Source organism: Mirounga angustirostris, unplaced genomic scaffold, assembly GCF_029215605.1.
Source record: "Mirounga angustirostris isolate CCGP_5_RB_7025 unplaced genomic scaffold, mMirAng1.0.hap1 SCAF_242, whole genome shotgun sequence".
NCBI lineage: Eukaryota > Metazoa > Chordata > Mammalia > Carnivora > Phocidae > Mirounga > Mirounga angustirostris.
This window is the reverse complement of record NW_026991950.1, coordinates 44,567-60,771: the sequence shown is the minus strand read 5'-3', so window position 1 is coordinate 60,771 and position 16,205 is coordinate 44,567. Positions and strand designations below refer to the sequence as shown.

The following is a 16,205-nucleotide window of genomic DNA, read 5'->3' as shown; positions in this document are numbered from 1 at the left end:
TGTCCTCGGTACGGTTTGAGGATGTGCAAGGCTGGGTGATGGTGATATGAAACAAAGGCCTTTTGTAGCTGTTCCCTGATTTGGTCCCTCACCTGCTCTGTTAGGGGGCAAGAACAGGTGTATGTAACTACGCTCATTGACGGGAAAGGCGACGGGTCTGGTTAGTGGCAGAACCAGGACAATAGGACTGCAGCTCCTGCAAGTCCGGGTTCCTTCCCTGTTCTCTACACAGGGCCTTGTGCTTGTTCAGGGGAATCTTTGCGGTCTGTCGATTCACGGTGTGTGTGTACCTCAGGCCCCACGTCTGTGTCCCGTGTCATAAGTCATAAAGGCACAGCCACGGCGCTTACTAGGGCAGGTCCTGCTGGGAGAGTCTCCCGTGTATGTATTTCCTCAGGAATCCTCACAACCCCGTGAGGTGCTATCACTTTCTCTACTGTGCAGACGAGGAACGCTTGGCCCGGGGAGGTGAGTGACTTCCAGCGCCTCACAGCAGACACGTGGTGGAGCTGGGATCGGAAGCCCATTCCCCGGCTCCAGAGTGCCGGCCCTTTCCCCCCACCGTGCTCTCCTCTCACAGAAAAAGTAGTAGTACCACAAGCTGGTGCTCGCCCTCACAGTGTGGGGTGCTTTGTGATATTTGCTCTTGTATCCTATTTGATCCCCTAAATGCTGGTTCCCCCCCCGCCCCCCCCCCACAGTGGTTTCCTGACCCTCCCTAATCTGTCTCAGTCTGGGTTTTGGAAAAGTCTGTTAGGTTCTACTTCCCCAGCACCTCTCAGTGCGTCCCCACCTCTCAGTGTCCATCCCCGTGGCGGCTGCCCCAGTTCAGGCTCCCCATGACTTCTTCCCTGGACCTTCTTCCTGGATGGCTGTGAGATCCTCCTAACTTTTGTCCTCCGTCCGTTCTCCATGCGGAGACCAAAGTCACCTAAAAAATACATTTCTGACCATAGTGTTCGTAATTTAAGGCGCTAAGTCCACCTTTGCTGTTTGGGGCCTAGTGTTCAGTCCATGAAGATGGTCGGTCAATGTATGAGGGAATGCAGAATTAGAAAACGTACTGTGTATTTGTCCTCAGGATGAAGATCTTCTCCCAGGTAAGTATTCTGAGGTCGACTTTCCAATGATAGTCACGAGAAAGCCGCACAGCACCACCGAACCTCACTGTGGGGTTGCTCACAAGGTCCTCGATCTTGGGACGAGCACGTGGCCCTGCAATGCTCTATGAATGGAGAACACACAGGATGGACGTGCCATGCACACACGTGCTTTGGTCAGACTGAACTCCCCTTTTGACCCCACTATTGGGGAAAAAAAGAAGCAAAAGCTGTGGAAAACTCACACTTTCATATGTCTGCCAGCCTAAAGAGTAGGTCCAGTACAGCCACCTGCCCCAAAGACGTTGAAAGATGTGCCCCAGATAACGGGGCACATGACAGTCACCTGCAGGAGCTCTCAGAACCACCCGTCGTTCCTGTTGCAGCAGCCTGATGGTCTACCAATTCCGGTCTGTTCTGTCATTTCATAATCGATCATGTTTCCTGTCAAGCATTAAAGCAGCCCCAAAGAAACCTGGAGAAGAATCGGCTCCCAAATCCAAAGGGAGAAAGGCTTTTTCAAAAGCTATTCAAAATTAAACTAAAAGTCGTCCCAAGGCGTTTCCACAATTCTTTCCTCGCAGTTCCCAATTTCTCAATGTCAAGGTCTTGGGCAGTCCGGTCCACAGGGGCCCGGCTTTGGAGACAGCGGCACCTCTACAGTGCCTGGATGGACGCCCGAACCTCGTAGGCGGATCCGATGGGCTCTGATGGCCCCTTACTTATTTAGTGCCATGAGGCACTGGGAGGTGGAGGGTCTACAGCGGCGGGGCGACCCGGAAAGCCTGAGGCCATCGCCCGCAGAGCACAGCGTCCGCTCGGCCTGGGGCTCACTGGTTCCCGGAGTTTTCAGCCAGGGCAAAGCCCGGGGGAGGGCAGGGGAAGGCTCGGGTCCAGTGCGCCCAGGGCGATGCTGGGTGGGGCCTGGACAGAGGGCGACGGGGACAGCCGACCCACCCAGCTGCTCCCCAGGGGCTCGGGCAGCGGCACCGAGCCGGGCTCCAGGTCTTGGCGTGGCGCAGCCCCAGGCCCAGACCCCGAGGCCTGATGTGGGGCGGCGGCAAGGGACAGAGCGCGCGACCAGGAGAGCAGCCGGCCCTCCCGCGCCCGAGCCTGGTCTGGGCTCCTGCCGATCCGGATCGACGCGCTCGCCTGCCCACGGTCTGGTTGGTCAGCTGCTTCATGCAGCTGGATTGCTTCTTGCTGGCGGCGGCGGCGGGGGCCGGCACGGCCAGGGCCGGGCAGCTCGAGGAATCGCCCGGGGGGAGGGGGGCCGACGTCGCTTCATGTCCACCCGAGGCGGCAGTGGAAGCGGCTGTGGGCCCGGCGCCCCCCCCTCGCCGCCTCTCATCCAGTGGCGCGGCAGGTCGGGGCCTTGGGAGGCCAGACCCGGGACGCGGTACCCAGCCCGTCCTCCACCCAGGGCGGGAACCCCGGGGCCGCCCTGTGCAGGGCCCGGAGGCCCCCTCTCGGGCACCGCCACCGCCGCCCGCGACCCCCTGCCGGGTCCAGCCGCACACCTCCGCGAGGCAGCGGATGCGCGCAGCGCACGGAGCCACCGGTGAACCGCCAAACCCCGGTGTGGGACGCACTGTCCCCGCAGAGCTGGCAGGGCACGGAAGGACGGAACACTCTGGAGCCTCTGGAGGCTGGAAATGCCCAAAGTCTCCTTGAGGGCCGTGCCTCTGCGCAGGTGTAGATATTTGTCAAATGCACCTAGGATCTGCTCTCCTAGGTGAATGGATGCATTGCATGCATTGCATGCATTGCATGCATTTCCTGGGGGAAAGTCCAGGGCCAGATGCATTTTCTGTGGGCGGGCACCTGGGGGCAGTCAGGCAGGAGCACTCGCTAGGGGCCCACCCAGGACAGCCAGGAAGCGGGGAACAGGGGAAGGGGCCCAGCCCTGCGTGGGAAGTCGTGGGGCTGAGCGTCTGGGACCGGGACCGGTGGCCAGAGTCGGCCCTGGGAAGGCCCAAGGTCTCGGGCTTTCCTAGCAACGTGGCCTGCGCAGGGGAGGCGCGTGCCGGGCCCGCGCAGGCGTTGCCTAGAAACGCCTGTTGTCTTCTGATTCTTAGCCTGGCGCAAGCAGGCGTTCTGGGACACTTGGCGGGGTAGTCCGACTGCGCTGGACGCTTTTCCACAGCGGACCGCGACAGTTATATGACCCGCGAAGATGTGCTCCTGGGTTGGTGGCCTGGGCTCTGGCCTAGGCCATTCCCAGGGAGGAGTGGATGGCAGTGAGACTTCCTTGACCGGCTCCAACTCGGATCTCACCATGGACTTTGGTGATGTCATATCATCTCAGACAGAAATCAATAGACTCCTCAATGAGATCCAAAGACTGGAGGCTGATCTTACACTTTGGAAACATTTGTCCAAGGGACCGAATAGCTCAGACTCCAATGCCATCTGGAAACTGAAGAGCACCATCAGGGACCTAGAAGAGAGGCGGATGAGGGAGATCGAGGAACATCAACTCGGAGTTGCGATACTGCACAGTGTCCATCAAGAAAAACTGGCCGACATCACTGACAGGCACCGCAAACAACTCCTCGAGTATGAAAGACGGATAGAAGACCTGCAACATCAAGAGTCTGCCAGTCATGGGAAAGATGACTTACTTCAAGAAAGGGAAACTGAGCTTAGAAGGTTGAAGCAACAACTTGCAGAAATGGAGCGGCTGAATGACCGTTTAAACAACGTTGCTTCTGATCTCAGAGCAGAAAACCAAAAGTTGGTTTTGGCGCTCCAGGATGTAAGACATCAGCTGGAAGAATCTATTCTCCGGAACAACGAGGATTCTCTGGAAAACAACACTGCTGTGAGGGCTTTAAAAATAGAAAAAGGACGGTTAATAGCAAAATTGGCTCGGGCGGAAAAGAAGCTGTTGGAGGAAACAAACAAGGATGAGCAAACTATCAAAGAATTGTCCCCTTTAGAGCATGTGCATTGCATTCAACACAGTCAAGAGAAAGACCTGGAAATAGTACACCTCAAAAAGAGGATCGAGCAGATGGACGCCGACCATACAGAAACGAAGGAAATGCTGTCCTCTGCTCTGGAGGAGCAGAAGCGATTGACACAACTCGTTAAAGAGAAAGAGATGTATATTGAAGAACTTACAGGAAGTCCAGAGCTTCAGGAGGAATTCGGTCAGTCTACCCAAACCTTCAGAAGTAATGACATTTCCCAGCCATCCGTGGAGGACAAAGACAGGTGTCTCCCATCCGTGACAGGCGAAAATCCTCATCTGAGAGAAGAACTGGAGAGCCTAGGACAACAGAGTCGCTCTGTTCCTGCGCTCGACCCTAAAATCCTAGACGAGATCGTAGAACTGGAGTGTGAGGTGTTTCAACTCCAGGAGTTAAAGGATGATCTCGAGGAGGAAATCAGAGAGCAGCAGAAGATCATTCACAACCAGCAGCAGGGGAAGATAGGACTGCTTCATTCTTTACAAGAGCAGAAGCAGAAAGTGGAGCAGCTCCAATACCAGCAGGAGCAGATGAATATTGAACACGCTCAGCTCCTTTCAGCGAAAGACGAGGAGATTCAGCATTTGCAGGACACGATAGACCAAATGAAAGCCCGGTTGCCTGACAAAAGCCAGCACATTCCGACAGAAGACTGTGATGATGTGGAAGTCCCAACCAGTCAGCCTCTTCCCAGACAAAACGCAAGTGAAAAGCTTGATTCACGTGAAGCCGAAACTCAAATATCAGTCCTAGGAATCAAAGAACACGAACTGGAGATGAAGCTTCTAACTGAACAGAACATCCGACTGACGGAACAGATGGATCGGCTCTCCAAAGAGGAGATTGGTAAACTAACTCAGATTATCCAGCAGAAAGACTTGGAGATTCAGGGTCTTTCCAGCAGGATCTCTGCGGCTTCTCACAGCCAGAACGGGGACGTGGAGCGACTTCAGCGGCAATTGCAAGAGTACGCTTGGAAAAGCGAACAGGTCTTGGCGGTCTTAAATGAGAAAACGAGGGAGAACAGCAATCTGAGGACAGAGTATGACAAAATGGCGGATAGGATGGCTGCCACAGAAGCAGACCTCCGGCGGATGCAAGAGGAAAATCAAAAACTGTCCACTAGAATGGACAGTAGTGGTCAGGAGATGTTTAGAGAAACGATTCAGAATTTATCACACATCGTTCGAGAAAAAGACCTCGAAGTGGATGCGTTAAGTCAGAAATGTCAGACTTTATTGACACTCCTGCAACCCTCCAGCCCTGGTAATGAGGTTCGAGGCGTTCATATGGATCAGTTCAAGCAGCTTCTACAGGAACGGGACACATTAAAACAGCGAGTGAAGATCATGGAAGAGTGGAAACAGCAGGTGATGACCACAGTCCAAAATATGAAGCGTGAGTCACCCCAGCTTGAGAGAGAGCTGGCACAACTCCAGGCGCGGGCTTTCACCAGCAGCGAGAAGGATTCTGAACTACCGACGACCTCTAGTGACCTGATGCAGACGTACAAAGGCAATGAAATAAAATTACAACATTTAGAGAAGGAACTGGCACAAATTCAGCTCAGCATCGGGGAGCTTTGCAATGCCAAGGATCTCCTTCTAGGGAAACTGGACGTGATTTTCCTCGAGCCCTCCCCCGACTGCTCAGAGTCAGCGGACTCTCTGGAGCCCGTGAAATCTGACAGAGTGGGTGAGGCTTCTGAGTTGCTCCAAGTGGAGGTAGAAGAGCTGAGAAAATCAATGCAAGAAAAAGATAGGATGATTCGAACCCTCCAGGAAGATAAGCAGAGATGGACTGATTCAGTGGCTGCCACGTGGGAAGGAGAAGGCCCAGAACAGGAACACAGGGATTCCGACATCGAGCAGCTGAAGGAGAAACAGGCCGTTCTACAAAACTTCATTCGGGATCAGGAGCTCCGAATCCAAGCGAAAAGTGAGGACTTGCTTTCTTTGCAGGAGAACTTCCGTAGCCAAGTGAGTGAAAATGAACTTTTGAGGCAGACGGTCACCAATCTGAAGGAGAGAATAGCAGAGTTGGAAATGGATGTGTGTCAACCGAGAGAGGAAAATGCAAAAGTCGAGGAAAACTCTCGAGAAAAGGCAGTGGGAGATGAGGCACTGCAAGAGACAGATAGGCTGCTTTCAGTGATGCGGAGAGAGGAGGAATCCCAGGGTGCTGCGATGAAAGAGAAGGCACTTGCTTTGGAGCAACTATCGCAAGAGAGAGAAGAGCACGAGACCGGGGTATTGAACCGGCCGGTCAGTGCAGTTCCATCAATGCAGGGAAAGACAGTTCTGTGCCAACAGGGGAGAGATGAAGTCCTGTTGGCCCTGACACAGAAACAAATGGAAACCTGTGCCCTCCAGAAGGAGGTTCGCCATTTACGTGAGAGCGAATTACGCCTAACCCAGGAGCTGGAGAGACGGCGACACCTCGCTCTAGAAGCCGAAGACGCTCATCGCCGGGAAGCTCTGGCCTCAGAAGACAAAGTGGCTCAACTCAGGAAGGAAGTGACGGTCTTGCAGGGAAGACTCGTTTTGTCTTCCACTGCCATGGAAAATGCCAGCCGAGGAGCCAGTCTGCAGGTAGAGTCGCTGCAGGAGCAACTGCACGTGGTGACCCAGCAGAAAGAGGACACTGCGCTCCAGCTTGCTGCCTCGCAGGAAGAAGGAAGGCAGTATGGTCACATCCTAGCTGACCTCAAGTTGGAACTCGCCGAATGGATGGAAAAGGCAGACAGCCTCGAAGGAAAACTGAAGTCATTGCAGGGACGATTACATAAAACAAATGCTGACTTGGAGCTGAAGGAAGACCAACTCCAAGAATTCCAGAAACAGAATGAGGTCCAGCAGGAAATCCTGGAGGACACACAGAAGAAACTGATGAACTTAGTCAGTAAGTCCGAAGGAATGGTGGACAAAACCCTACTAAGGAGACTCTTCCTGGGATCTTTCCAAGCCCCTGACGCTGAACGGCAGGAAGCCTTAAGGTTGATGGGAAGCATGCTGGGGATCCGAGAAGACCAGATGCGGCAGCTGTTCAGTGAAGGGCCAGGTGGTGGTACCAGCTGGATGAGTCGGGGGCCTGGATCCAAAAGCGCCCCCAACACACATGTGAAGCCAAATCACCGACCTATGGCCAAGAATTCTTTTTCAGGGCTTTTCGTCCAGTTTCTAGAAGCGGAATCTCATTCAGCTTTGCCACCACCAAAGCCCTCTGCTCATGACGTGAAGCCCCCAGATCCCGGAGGAAGGGGAAAACTGGCTATGAAACAAGGCCCAGCACGTCTGAACACTACCCTAGCATCCACATCCCGGAAAAAAGATGTGAAGCCCCGCACCACAACGGTGTCTCTTATTACCCCACCTGGACCGGAAGCGGATGGATCGGAGCACCTTCTTCTAAATGCCGTCACTGATGCTTTGCCCACGTACGCACCCCAAATACTGTCACCTGCGGAGAAGGTTGGAATGGCGGCCAAAGGCCTCTCAAAGAAATAGAGGATTCTCAAGCCAGAGATGAGACAGTGCTCGGAAGACCCCAAGTCACTCTGTGTGTTTACCTAATCCCAAAATGTCCTTTTGCAAAACGTAATATATTTGCAGTCTTGCTTTCAGCTTAATAAAAATATTCTTTTATGAGTTAACAAAAAAAGGCATCTTTTAATGACTGCAGAGGTATTCACCAAACTGAAAATGGTGGGTATTTCTTATGAGAGTAGACACTGGTGGGGTTGGGGGCTGCGGTCAATGGTACTTCCAGTATTGTTTGTAATGCTTTGATGTTTTCATAAGGAGCATGTATATACATATACCTTTGGTAAGGAAAACATCCACTCGTTTTAATGTTCCCAACTTATCAAATACATGAGCACCCACGCCTTGTTGGAGAAACTGGGTGTATAGCATGAAAGTTTAAGATGAATACATTTTTTTAAAAAATGCGAGTTTGATTTTCCCAGTTATGTCCCATTTCTCTTTCTCCTTTTTTATTTTTAATTGTTTTTTCCATTTCATTTTATGTTGCCTGGGAATCTACTTCATGGGTAACCTGATTTATCTCAGGCCTTTAGAAATATATGTATATTTGTCTTTTTGGGCGTATAGTATTCTATGACTTGCTTTTAAAAAAAAAAAATCACTCTGCCTTCGAGATCTTTACAAATGTGAATGAATTCCAATTCATTCTTTAAAAGGAAATGCAGGCCTTTGTGGATATACCCTAAATTACCGAACTAGCTCCTACTGATCAGTATTTAATCAGTTTTTACTTCAAATGTCCATGGTCAACTCCCTTGTTCCTTTCCTCAGAAGCCACTCCAAATCTTCGTTTGCAGTGCCAGGCTCATTACTCCACTATACTCTGGAAACCATCCACTCAAACTTCTTTTCTTCTCCTTCTCCTTCTCCTTCTCCTCCTTCTCCTTCTCCTTCTCCTTCTCCTTCTCCTTCTCCTTCTTCTCCTTCTCCTTCTCCTTCTCCTTCTCCTTCTTCTTCCTTCTCCCTCTTCTTCTTCTTCTTCTTCTTCTTCTTCTTCTTCTTCTTCTTCTTCTTCTTCTTCTTCTTCTTCTTCTTCTTTTTAACGATTTTATTTATTTATTTGACAGAGCAGGAGAGCACAGGCAGGGCGGGTGGCAGAGGGCGAAGGAGAAGCAGGCCCCTTGCTGAGCAGGGAGCCTGATGTGGTGCTTGATTCCCGGGTCACTGAGATCATGACCTGAACCAAAGGCAGACGCTAAACTGACTGAGCCACCCAGGCGCCTCCCATTCAGACTTCTTGAAAGATCTCATTCCATTAATTTTCCATTGTGCTGTATCTTCAGCCTGCCAAATATCTTAAATCCTTCCCTCCCTTTCTGTTGCCAGTGCTCTGGTTCACCCATTCCTGTCTCTTGCACAGACTAGTGCAGTAGACTGCCTACTGATCTTGCTGGTTCCACACTCGGCCTCCTTTGAATCCATTCTCCATGCTGCTGTCAGGGCGAACTGAGACGAAAATCTGATGTCACTTCCCTGCTGCCATTATTTGTGGGTTCCCTCATTGCTTGGAGTTCGACCTTTAGGAGACCATCCAAGCCCTTGCTTTTGCAGCCTTCCCTCCTGCGCATCATTCACATACAGGCTGCCCTTTAGCCGCAGGGAATTCTTACAAGCCCCCAATAGATTCTTATCCAAAGAACTTCAAGTGCATGAGCCTCATCGTTGTGCCTTGCCAAAGGTACAAAGCAGAAGGATTTCATTTTTCTCCTCTTCACCCGTTGGTAAAGGGAGTGATTCCCACCCTAAAGTTATGGGATGTCCGGATGCTGAACAGATGAGCTCGACACTAATTTATTACCCATGTCTACTCGTGGCCCACACCATGCAGGGCCACAAGGGGGTTTTACCTGGGAGCAGAATGAAGAAGGGCTTTGGGGCGGGGGCAGACCTTGTAGTAACAAGAGAGTGACGGTGAGCCCTACTTCCTGCAGGAGGGCATGACTGGCTTGCTGGATAATTGCACACGCTGTCAGGGAAATGGACCTTACTCCTTGGGGAGAAACTGTGCCTGGTCCCTGGGATAAAGAAGGTCGTTTGGCCAGGAGACCTGATCTGTGGGAGCAGAGGGGGAAGGGAACTTTGGGTGAGACCGAGGCCATTGGAGGCCCTCTGATGTTCCCTGATACTAAGACAACACTTCCTATTGAATCTTAATCTCAGGCTTTCCATCACAGTGGACTCTGATATCTAGACATCAATTTCAACCTGGGACTGAGACTTTTAAGGAGTAGGACAGGTGCTTCTCTAGGAAGTGAAATTGTCACGTGAACAAGAGGGGGAGTTGGTCTTCAAAACCAAAATGTATCAACGGTCATTGATGGTCACTCAGTTGATCCCAAGGGAATCCTTAGGTAGCCAAGGGGTAGAAGGAAAGGCTGACGTCCTCCAGCACCATGGAATCTGGCAATGGACTGTGGATAGAAGCAGCCACCCCCACCTGCAGGTTGGATATGCAGACTTTGGCTTCAGCCTGTAGCAAGAAGGCCTTGGTAACTACATTAAGCTGGTGGGGGTATCATGACCCGAGGCAGAGCAGACAGCGGGATATGAAGGCTCAGAGTCTGTAAGAGACTCCGTTTCCAGGAGAGCCCAGTGCATGGTCAGCAATTGCTGCTTTCATGGTCTATAACCCAGGGCCAAGGAGGGCCATTTCTTGCATTGGGAGTCCATGGACGATTCCAGTGACTCCAGGAAGCTGGAGAGGTAGTTGCTAAAGCCTTTTTACTTAGGGCACTAACGGGTGATTTTTTTTTTTTTTTTAAGATTTTATTTATGTATTTGAGAGACAGTTGGAGCTGGAGGAGGAGGTCAAAGGGAGTGGGAGAAGAAGCAGGCTCCCCACTGAACAGGGAGTTCCCTGCCAGGCTGGATCTCAGGACCCTGAGATCATGACTTGAGCCAAAGGCCGACGCTTCACCAACTGAGCCAGCCAGTCGCCCCCTCACAGTTGTTTTGGACAGATCCTAGAGCCTTTTGTTGAGGGGAGCCCCACCCAGCGTGGGCTCAGTGACAAGTAGCAGCCTAAATGGGCTTATGTAAAATTTATAAACAAGGAATATGTTGCCTCTAGAACCAAAAAAAAAAAAAAAAAAATACTGACAGAATTTGGACTTGTATGTCCTTCCTTGTTTGTAAGGATTTTATTTGGTTACTTGAAAGAGCACGAGAGTGAGAGCACAAGGGGCTGGTAGGGGCAGAGGGAGAGGGAGAAGCAGGCTTCCCAGTGAGCAGGGAGCCTGATGCGCGGCTTGTTCCCAGGACCCTGGGTTCATGACCTGAGCCGAAGGCAGACGCTTAATGGACTGAGCCACTCAGTCGCCCCTGCACCTGCATGTCCTTAACAAGTGTGTCAAACAAATGTCCTCACAGTAGGTAGTCGTAAATGTGATGTCATACCTATGTCCCTGGAGAAGGACGGGTGCAGTAAGATCCTGCCCACAAAGATGTCTGTGATAGCAGAGAGGTTTGGGTGCCCTGTGCTTAACAAGGTAAAATGTGTCCCCTTCAAAGTCAAGGCACATTTGACCGAGAGGATGTTGAAATACGCATGGAACAGAACATATTGGCCAAATCTATATTAGCAAAATATTCCCCATCCTTAAATTTGTTGGGCTCCCTTGTGTTTTTTTTTAAAGATTTTATTTCTTTATTTTAAAGAGAGAGACACCTAGTGCACGAGCCCAGTTGGGGCGGGGGGGGGCGGAGGGAAGGGCCGAGTGAGCGATTCCCAAGCTGACTCCACCCTGAGCACGGAGCCTAACATGGAGCTGGATCCTATGAACCTGAGACCATGACTTGAGAAGAAAGCGTAGCCCACTGAGCCACCCAGGTGGCCCTAGGGGTCTCAGAGGTTTTCAGGGGACCAGGATTTATTTTAATCAGGTATGATAAGTTAGGAAGATATAGAAGTAACTGTCACAATGGAAGAAGTTTTGTAGATTTAGAGGCCCCAAGAAAGGAGGTTCTGAGAGCCTTGCAGGGCCACCTGGGGAAGCACCAGGATTGGTCAGGAGAAAGAGGGAGTGAAGGGAAAATGTGGGCAAGACCCTTTATTGTGGTTTCCATGGGAAGGGACAGGTGAGGCAGGATAAGCACGTTTAAGACTGGCTAGTTTGAGTAATTTCAGGGGGCTCCAGGCCAGAGTGGTGTCTGCAGGAGTCTGTCCCGCCCTTGCGGTGATCAGGGAGGCCATAGTGGCCCAGAGCTGCTTAAGATGAGGTGGTTGGCAGTAAGGGTTCTGTACCGGTTGGTTTGGATGTGAAAGGTATGCTCCCAGGCCAGTTGTGGACTTTTTCTAAGAATTAACTAAGCCTGCCAGGGACAGTCCCTCCAAAGTCAGCAAGTCTGAGATGTCAAAGCATTAAATACAGAAGCTAGAAAATACGGTTATTTTACTAGGTACAAGCATAATTGGAGCCCTGGTATCGAATCCATGAAGGTTACCCAACTGGTACATCTTAGCAGACATTAACGTTAATTCAGAACCTATGTTTTAGAGGGCCAAAAGCCAGTTGACCTCATTTTATCTTTTGCCATATAAATTATCTTAGTAAATTTGGATTTCTTTTTTTTTTTTTTTTTTTTTTTTTACGGTTTATTCATTCATTTGAGAGAGAGACAGCAAGCAGGTGTGAAAGAGCAGGAACCAGGGGGAGCTGCAGGCAGAGGCAGAGGGAGAAGCCGACTGACTCCCCTCCAAGCAGGGAGCCTCTCATGGGGCTCAATCCCAGGTCCCCGGGATCACGGCTGGAGCCGAAGTCGGACGCCTAAGCATCCGAACCACCCAGGCGCCCCTGTGAATTTTGGATTTCCAGTTGGGTCAAATTGTGAACCTATGTCGAATTAATTTGGGGGGGTTCCTCTTCCTGTATCCAGTTTTCTTTCTTCCATTCCTCCTTTTCTTGGGTTTGTTTGGTCCTGGATATATGCTTGGGTTAGGGAGTGTCTTTTTACCCTGTTCATCTTTCTCCGTTTTTTCTTCCAGAGAGTCTCCAATCAGCATCATTAGGGTTGGAGCCTCTGTCGTGGCAATGGTCGTATGGTTTCAGGTGTCCTGGCGTAAGTCAGGGTGTGAATTGATACCCTCACTGTGCCACAGGGGTGCCACGGATGTTTCCCCCACGACCCTGAGGATGGCGATCTTGTGCCAAACAGGTTTAGGCAGTGGGGTGGTAAGTGAAAGAGCACAGGACCCACAGCGCAGACGTTGATAAAGCCAAAGCATCTTCTGCTACAGCCCTACCTTCTCTCAGTGTGGACGGCTTCCCCTCCCCCCTTTTCCCACTCTACCGATTCCCTCAGGAGACTATTTCATTTCTAGCCCCATAAAGTCATGGGTTTTTGTTTCTGTCTCCAGCTATTCAGACGTGGTGCACATGTTCTGGGTGTTTATGGGGAAAGGGAGCTGGGTGGGTCGGCCCCACAGATGACTGTCCTCTTCCTGCGGGCATGCCAGTCCATCTCCCCAGTGTTGGAGTCCACAGCCAGGAAGGTCATTTTGTCCATGGCCAGAGTGGGAGCCTCAAGGCCCTGGATCCAGAGATGAGTCCCTGGACGCGCTGGGAAGCAACAACACTAAGAGAAAGCAAGTGTGTGGAGGAGGGGTTTTGCACTGGGAGAGAGGTGGAGCACCAAACGGCCGACCCTCCACTTTTGTGTTTCTCATCAGCTCCTGGGCCCTGGGCTGCCATGGATGTGCGCCTCCAAACCCTGAGGGCTCCGGGGGACACACGGTAACGGGGAGAGGAGCGGCAGCTGGGGAGATGGGCAAGGCCACTCGCGTTGCCTGACCCACAGTGACTCAGGAGGCAGCCAGGGAGCCATTCTTACATCTCCCTGGGGTCGTGGCCCCCTTCCTTTCCACCCACAACACAGAGGGTCATCCCCAGGACGGTGCGTGGGGTGCGCTCTCCCCACCCGGATCTGTCTGTCTGCCCCAAGCACTGGCCCAACACCCAGTCGGTGGAACTCAAGCACCCCAGTCAGCAGGTCGTGGGGTTGCCGACCTCAGCGGGGAGCCTTGGAGACCGATACAGGCCAGATGGAGGTCACACTGATGGCACCTCCCTCCTAGGTACAGTCAAGTCGCATCTGTACTCAACTTGTTGGCAAGGATGGGACATTGGTTTGGAAACGGATGGCGACCTCCATTGGAGCTAACAGAACACGAGCTAACACACAAGCTGGCCCGCAGTTGCCAGTTCCCTCCCAGATCGTGATTGTCCCCTCTGAAGCCAGTTAGGAAGCCAAGGAGCACGTCAAGCTGACCCCGTGTCCTCAGTTAAGGTGGGGCCACCCTGTTTGTGATGTCACTTGCTTTTATTCAGCTTCTCCTCAGTTCCCTGACGAGAGAGAGATTCCTGCTCTAGGCTTGTAGGGATCCCTTGACACCTGACAGATGTGACTGGCAGCAGTTGACTAGTCACATATTCTCACAGTTCAAGGGAGGAGGATACCACACACTGTGCAGGGCTGCACAGGAATTGCACTTGGGAACAGAGGGAACAAGCAGGGGCTTGGAAGGCAAGACTTTGTCCTAACAAGAAGGTGGGGCAAGTCCTGGTTCCCTTGGGAGGGTATGAGTGGCTTGCTTGAAGAATTCAGTGGGCTTCTAGGGAACTGAACGCTGCTCCCCCAAATCAACAGGCACTATGTCTGGTCCCTGTGATGAGAAGGGTTTTTGCTTAGGAGACCTTACGTGTGAGGGAGGAGGGAGAGGAGAACTTGCATTAGGCTGTTTCCGTCCCTCCTTGATTGTCCCTGGTGTGAAGACAGCCCTTAATATGGAATCTTCATTTCAGGCCTTATGCCCCAAGAGGTTATGAAAATGTCAGCCTTCTTACAACTACTAATGGCATTTCACAGTGAAACAGTATACAGAAGAAACATGTAAAAGTTGTATTGCTGTATGCTAGCAACGAACATGTGGGCTCCACTATCAAACATACGTTCACAATTACTAGTAAAACTATACTTAGGGATCAATCGAACAAAGCATGTCCAGCACTCGCATGCCCACAGCCGTTAGCACTGATAGAGGAAATCGGAGATATAAATAAATGCAGAGATATACCATGTTTGTGAATTGGAAGCCTAAGCATAGTGAAGATGTTCATTCTGCCCAGATTGATAGATCGATTTAATGCAATTCCTGTCAAAACCCAGTCAGGGTTTGTTTTCTTTTGTAGATTGATAGACAAGATGATTCTAAAGTGTATGTGGATAGACAAAGGAATGAAGAGTAGTTTCAGAAACAATTTTGAAAATAATAATAAAGTGGGAACATGCAGTCTACCCAGTTTCAGAACTTCTGCGATAGTTTTACTAAGGACGATTGTGTGGTATCTGCAGAAGGACAGACACAGATCAATAGAACAGAACAAAGAACCCAGAAAGAGTCCCCACAAATACGCTCAACTGAGTTTTGAAAAGGGAGCCAAAGCACTTCAGTGGGGGGAAAGCTGGCCTTGCGACAGACTACAGCCATTTCAAGCTTGTGATGAACACACAGACGCCAGACTCAGAAAACAGCACCAGGAGCGAAGGAAGACGGGGCTTTGACGGCGGTCCCGCCAGGTGGTGACGGGAAAGGAGGGGTAGACGGTGCCCAGGGCTCTGTGGGCGGGGCCAGAGGAGGCACCCAAGGGGCGCGTCCGCGGGCCGAGCGGGCGGGAAGCTGTCCAATCAGCGTCTGGGCAGAAGCGCCAATGAGCGGGAAGGTTGTTGGGCGGTTGACGTGAGCGGCGGGTCTGAGCCCCGGCAGCTGAGCGCGGCGGAAGCGAGCCCTCCTTCCCTCTCCGAGGCTGGCTCGTCCCCCCAGCGCCCGGGGACCCGGTTTCGTTGTTCTCGGTGGGGACAGCACCCCGGAACCTCCACGGCCATGGGCGCTCGTCCGAGGACGGCCTCTTTCAGCTCCTGTTCGTCCTCCTCGACAGACCCAGACGACGAGGGAGTGCGCGGCCCTTGCGAAGATGCTTCTCCGTGCAGAGGTGCCTGCCGGGCGCGGGGACCCAGCGTCCCCGGGGGCCTGGGGCCTGGGGCCTGGGTGGGGGGCGGGCCTGTGTCTCCGGAACACGCTCGTTCGCCAAAAGGGCGCCGTCACCTCGTGCGACCCTCGTTTCGCACGTGTGAAGTGCCCGGCGCGGGGCTTCATTCCTGGAGCGGAGAATGACCTCCCTTGTGCTGTGCGCCAGGCCTGGGGGGAGCGTGACTGGGAATGCGGCCTGCAGCAGGCCGGCGGGGTCTTGGCCTCCTTGGGGCTCGAGTCCTTATGGAAGCCCGACGAGAAGCAAGGAAGTCTAGCGTTGAGAGGGGAGGAGGAGTGCAGGTTCTTCCTCTTGCATAGGTCACATTCCGTTGGGGATCGTCAGGGTGCCCGTTGTGCACCTGAGATCAGGTCAGTCAAGGTGTGTTGGGGCGGGGCGGGGGGGATGGTCTGCCCAGGAGCACGTAGTAGTGGTGCGCAGAGCCAGGACTTTGCAGAGCTCTTGCGTGTCTGCCGCAGGAGGCTGCGTTCTAGGGGTGCAGTGGGGGCCGTGTTGTGAGCACAGATAGGTGTCGGAAAGCCCAGGCTGGGGTGTAGTTCG

At 52.2% G+C, this 16,205-nt stretch overlaps 1 protein-coding gene across 5 annotated transcripts in view; it reads left to right on the top strand.

Annotated features, from left to right (window-relative positions):
- The first annotated feature begins 7 nt into the window (after positions 1–7).
- LOC129045699 (thyroid receptor-interacting protein 11-like) overlaps positions 8–16,205 on the top strand; it is a 41,687-nt gene continuing 25,489 nt past the window's right edge. For all 5 annotated transcript variants that reach the window (XM_064583978.1, XM_064583977.1, XM_064583975.1 and 2 more), the window contains exon 1: positions 8–15,608. In XM_064583978.1, the coding sequence (XP_064440048.1) occupies positions 3,277–7,581 (4,305 nt within the window). In that variant the 5' untranslated portion in view covers positions 8–3,276 and the 3' untranslated portion in view covers positions 7,582–15,608. The remainder of the gene's footprint in view (positions 15,609–16,205) is intronic.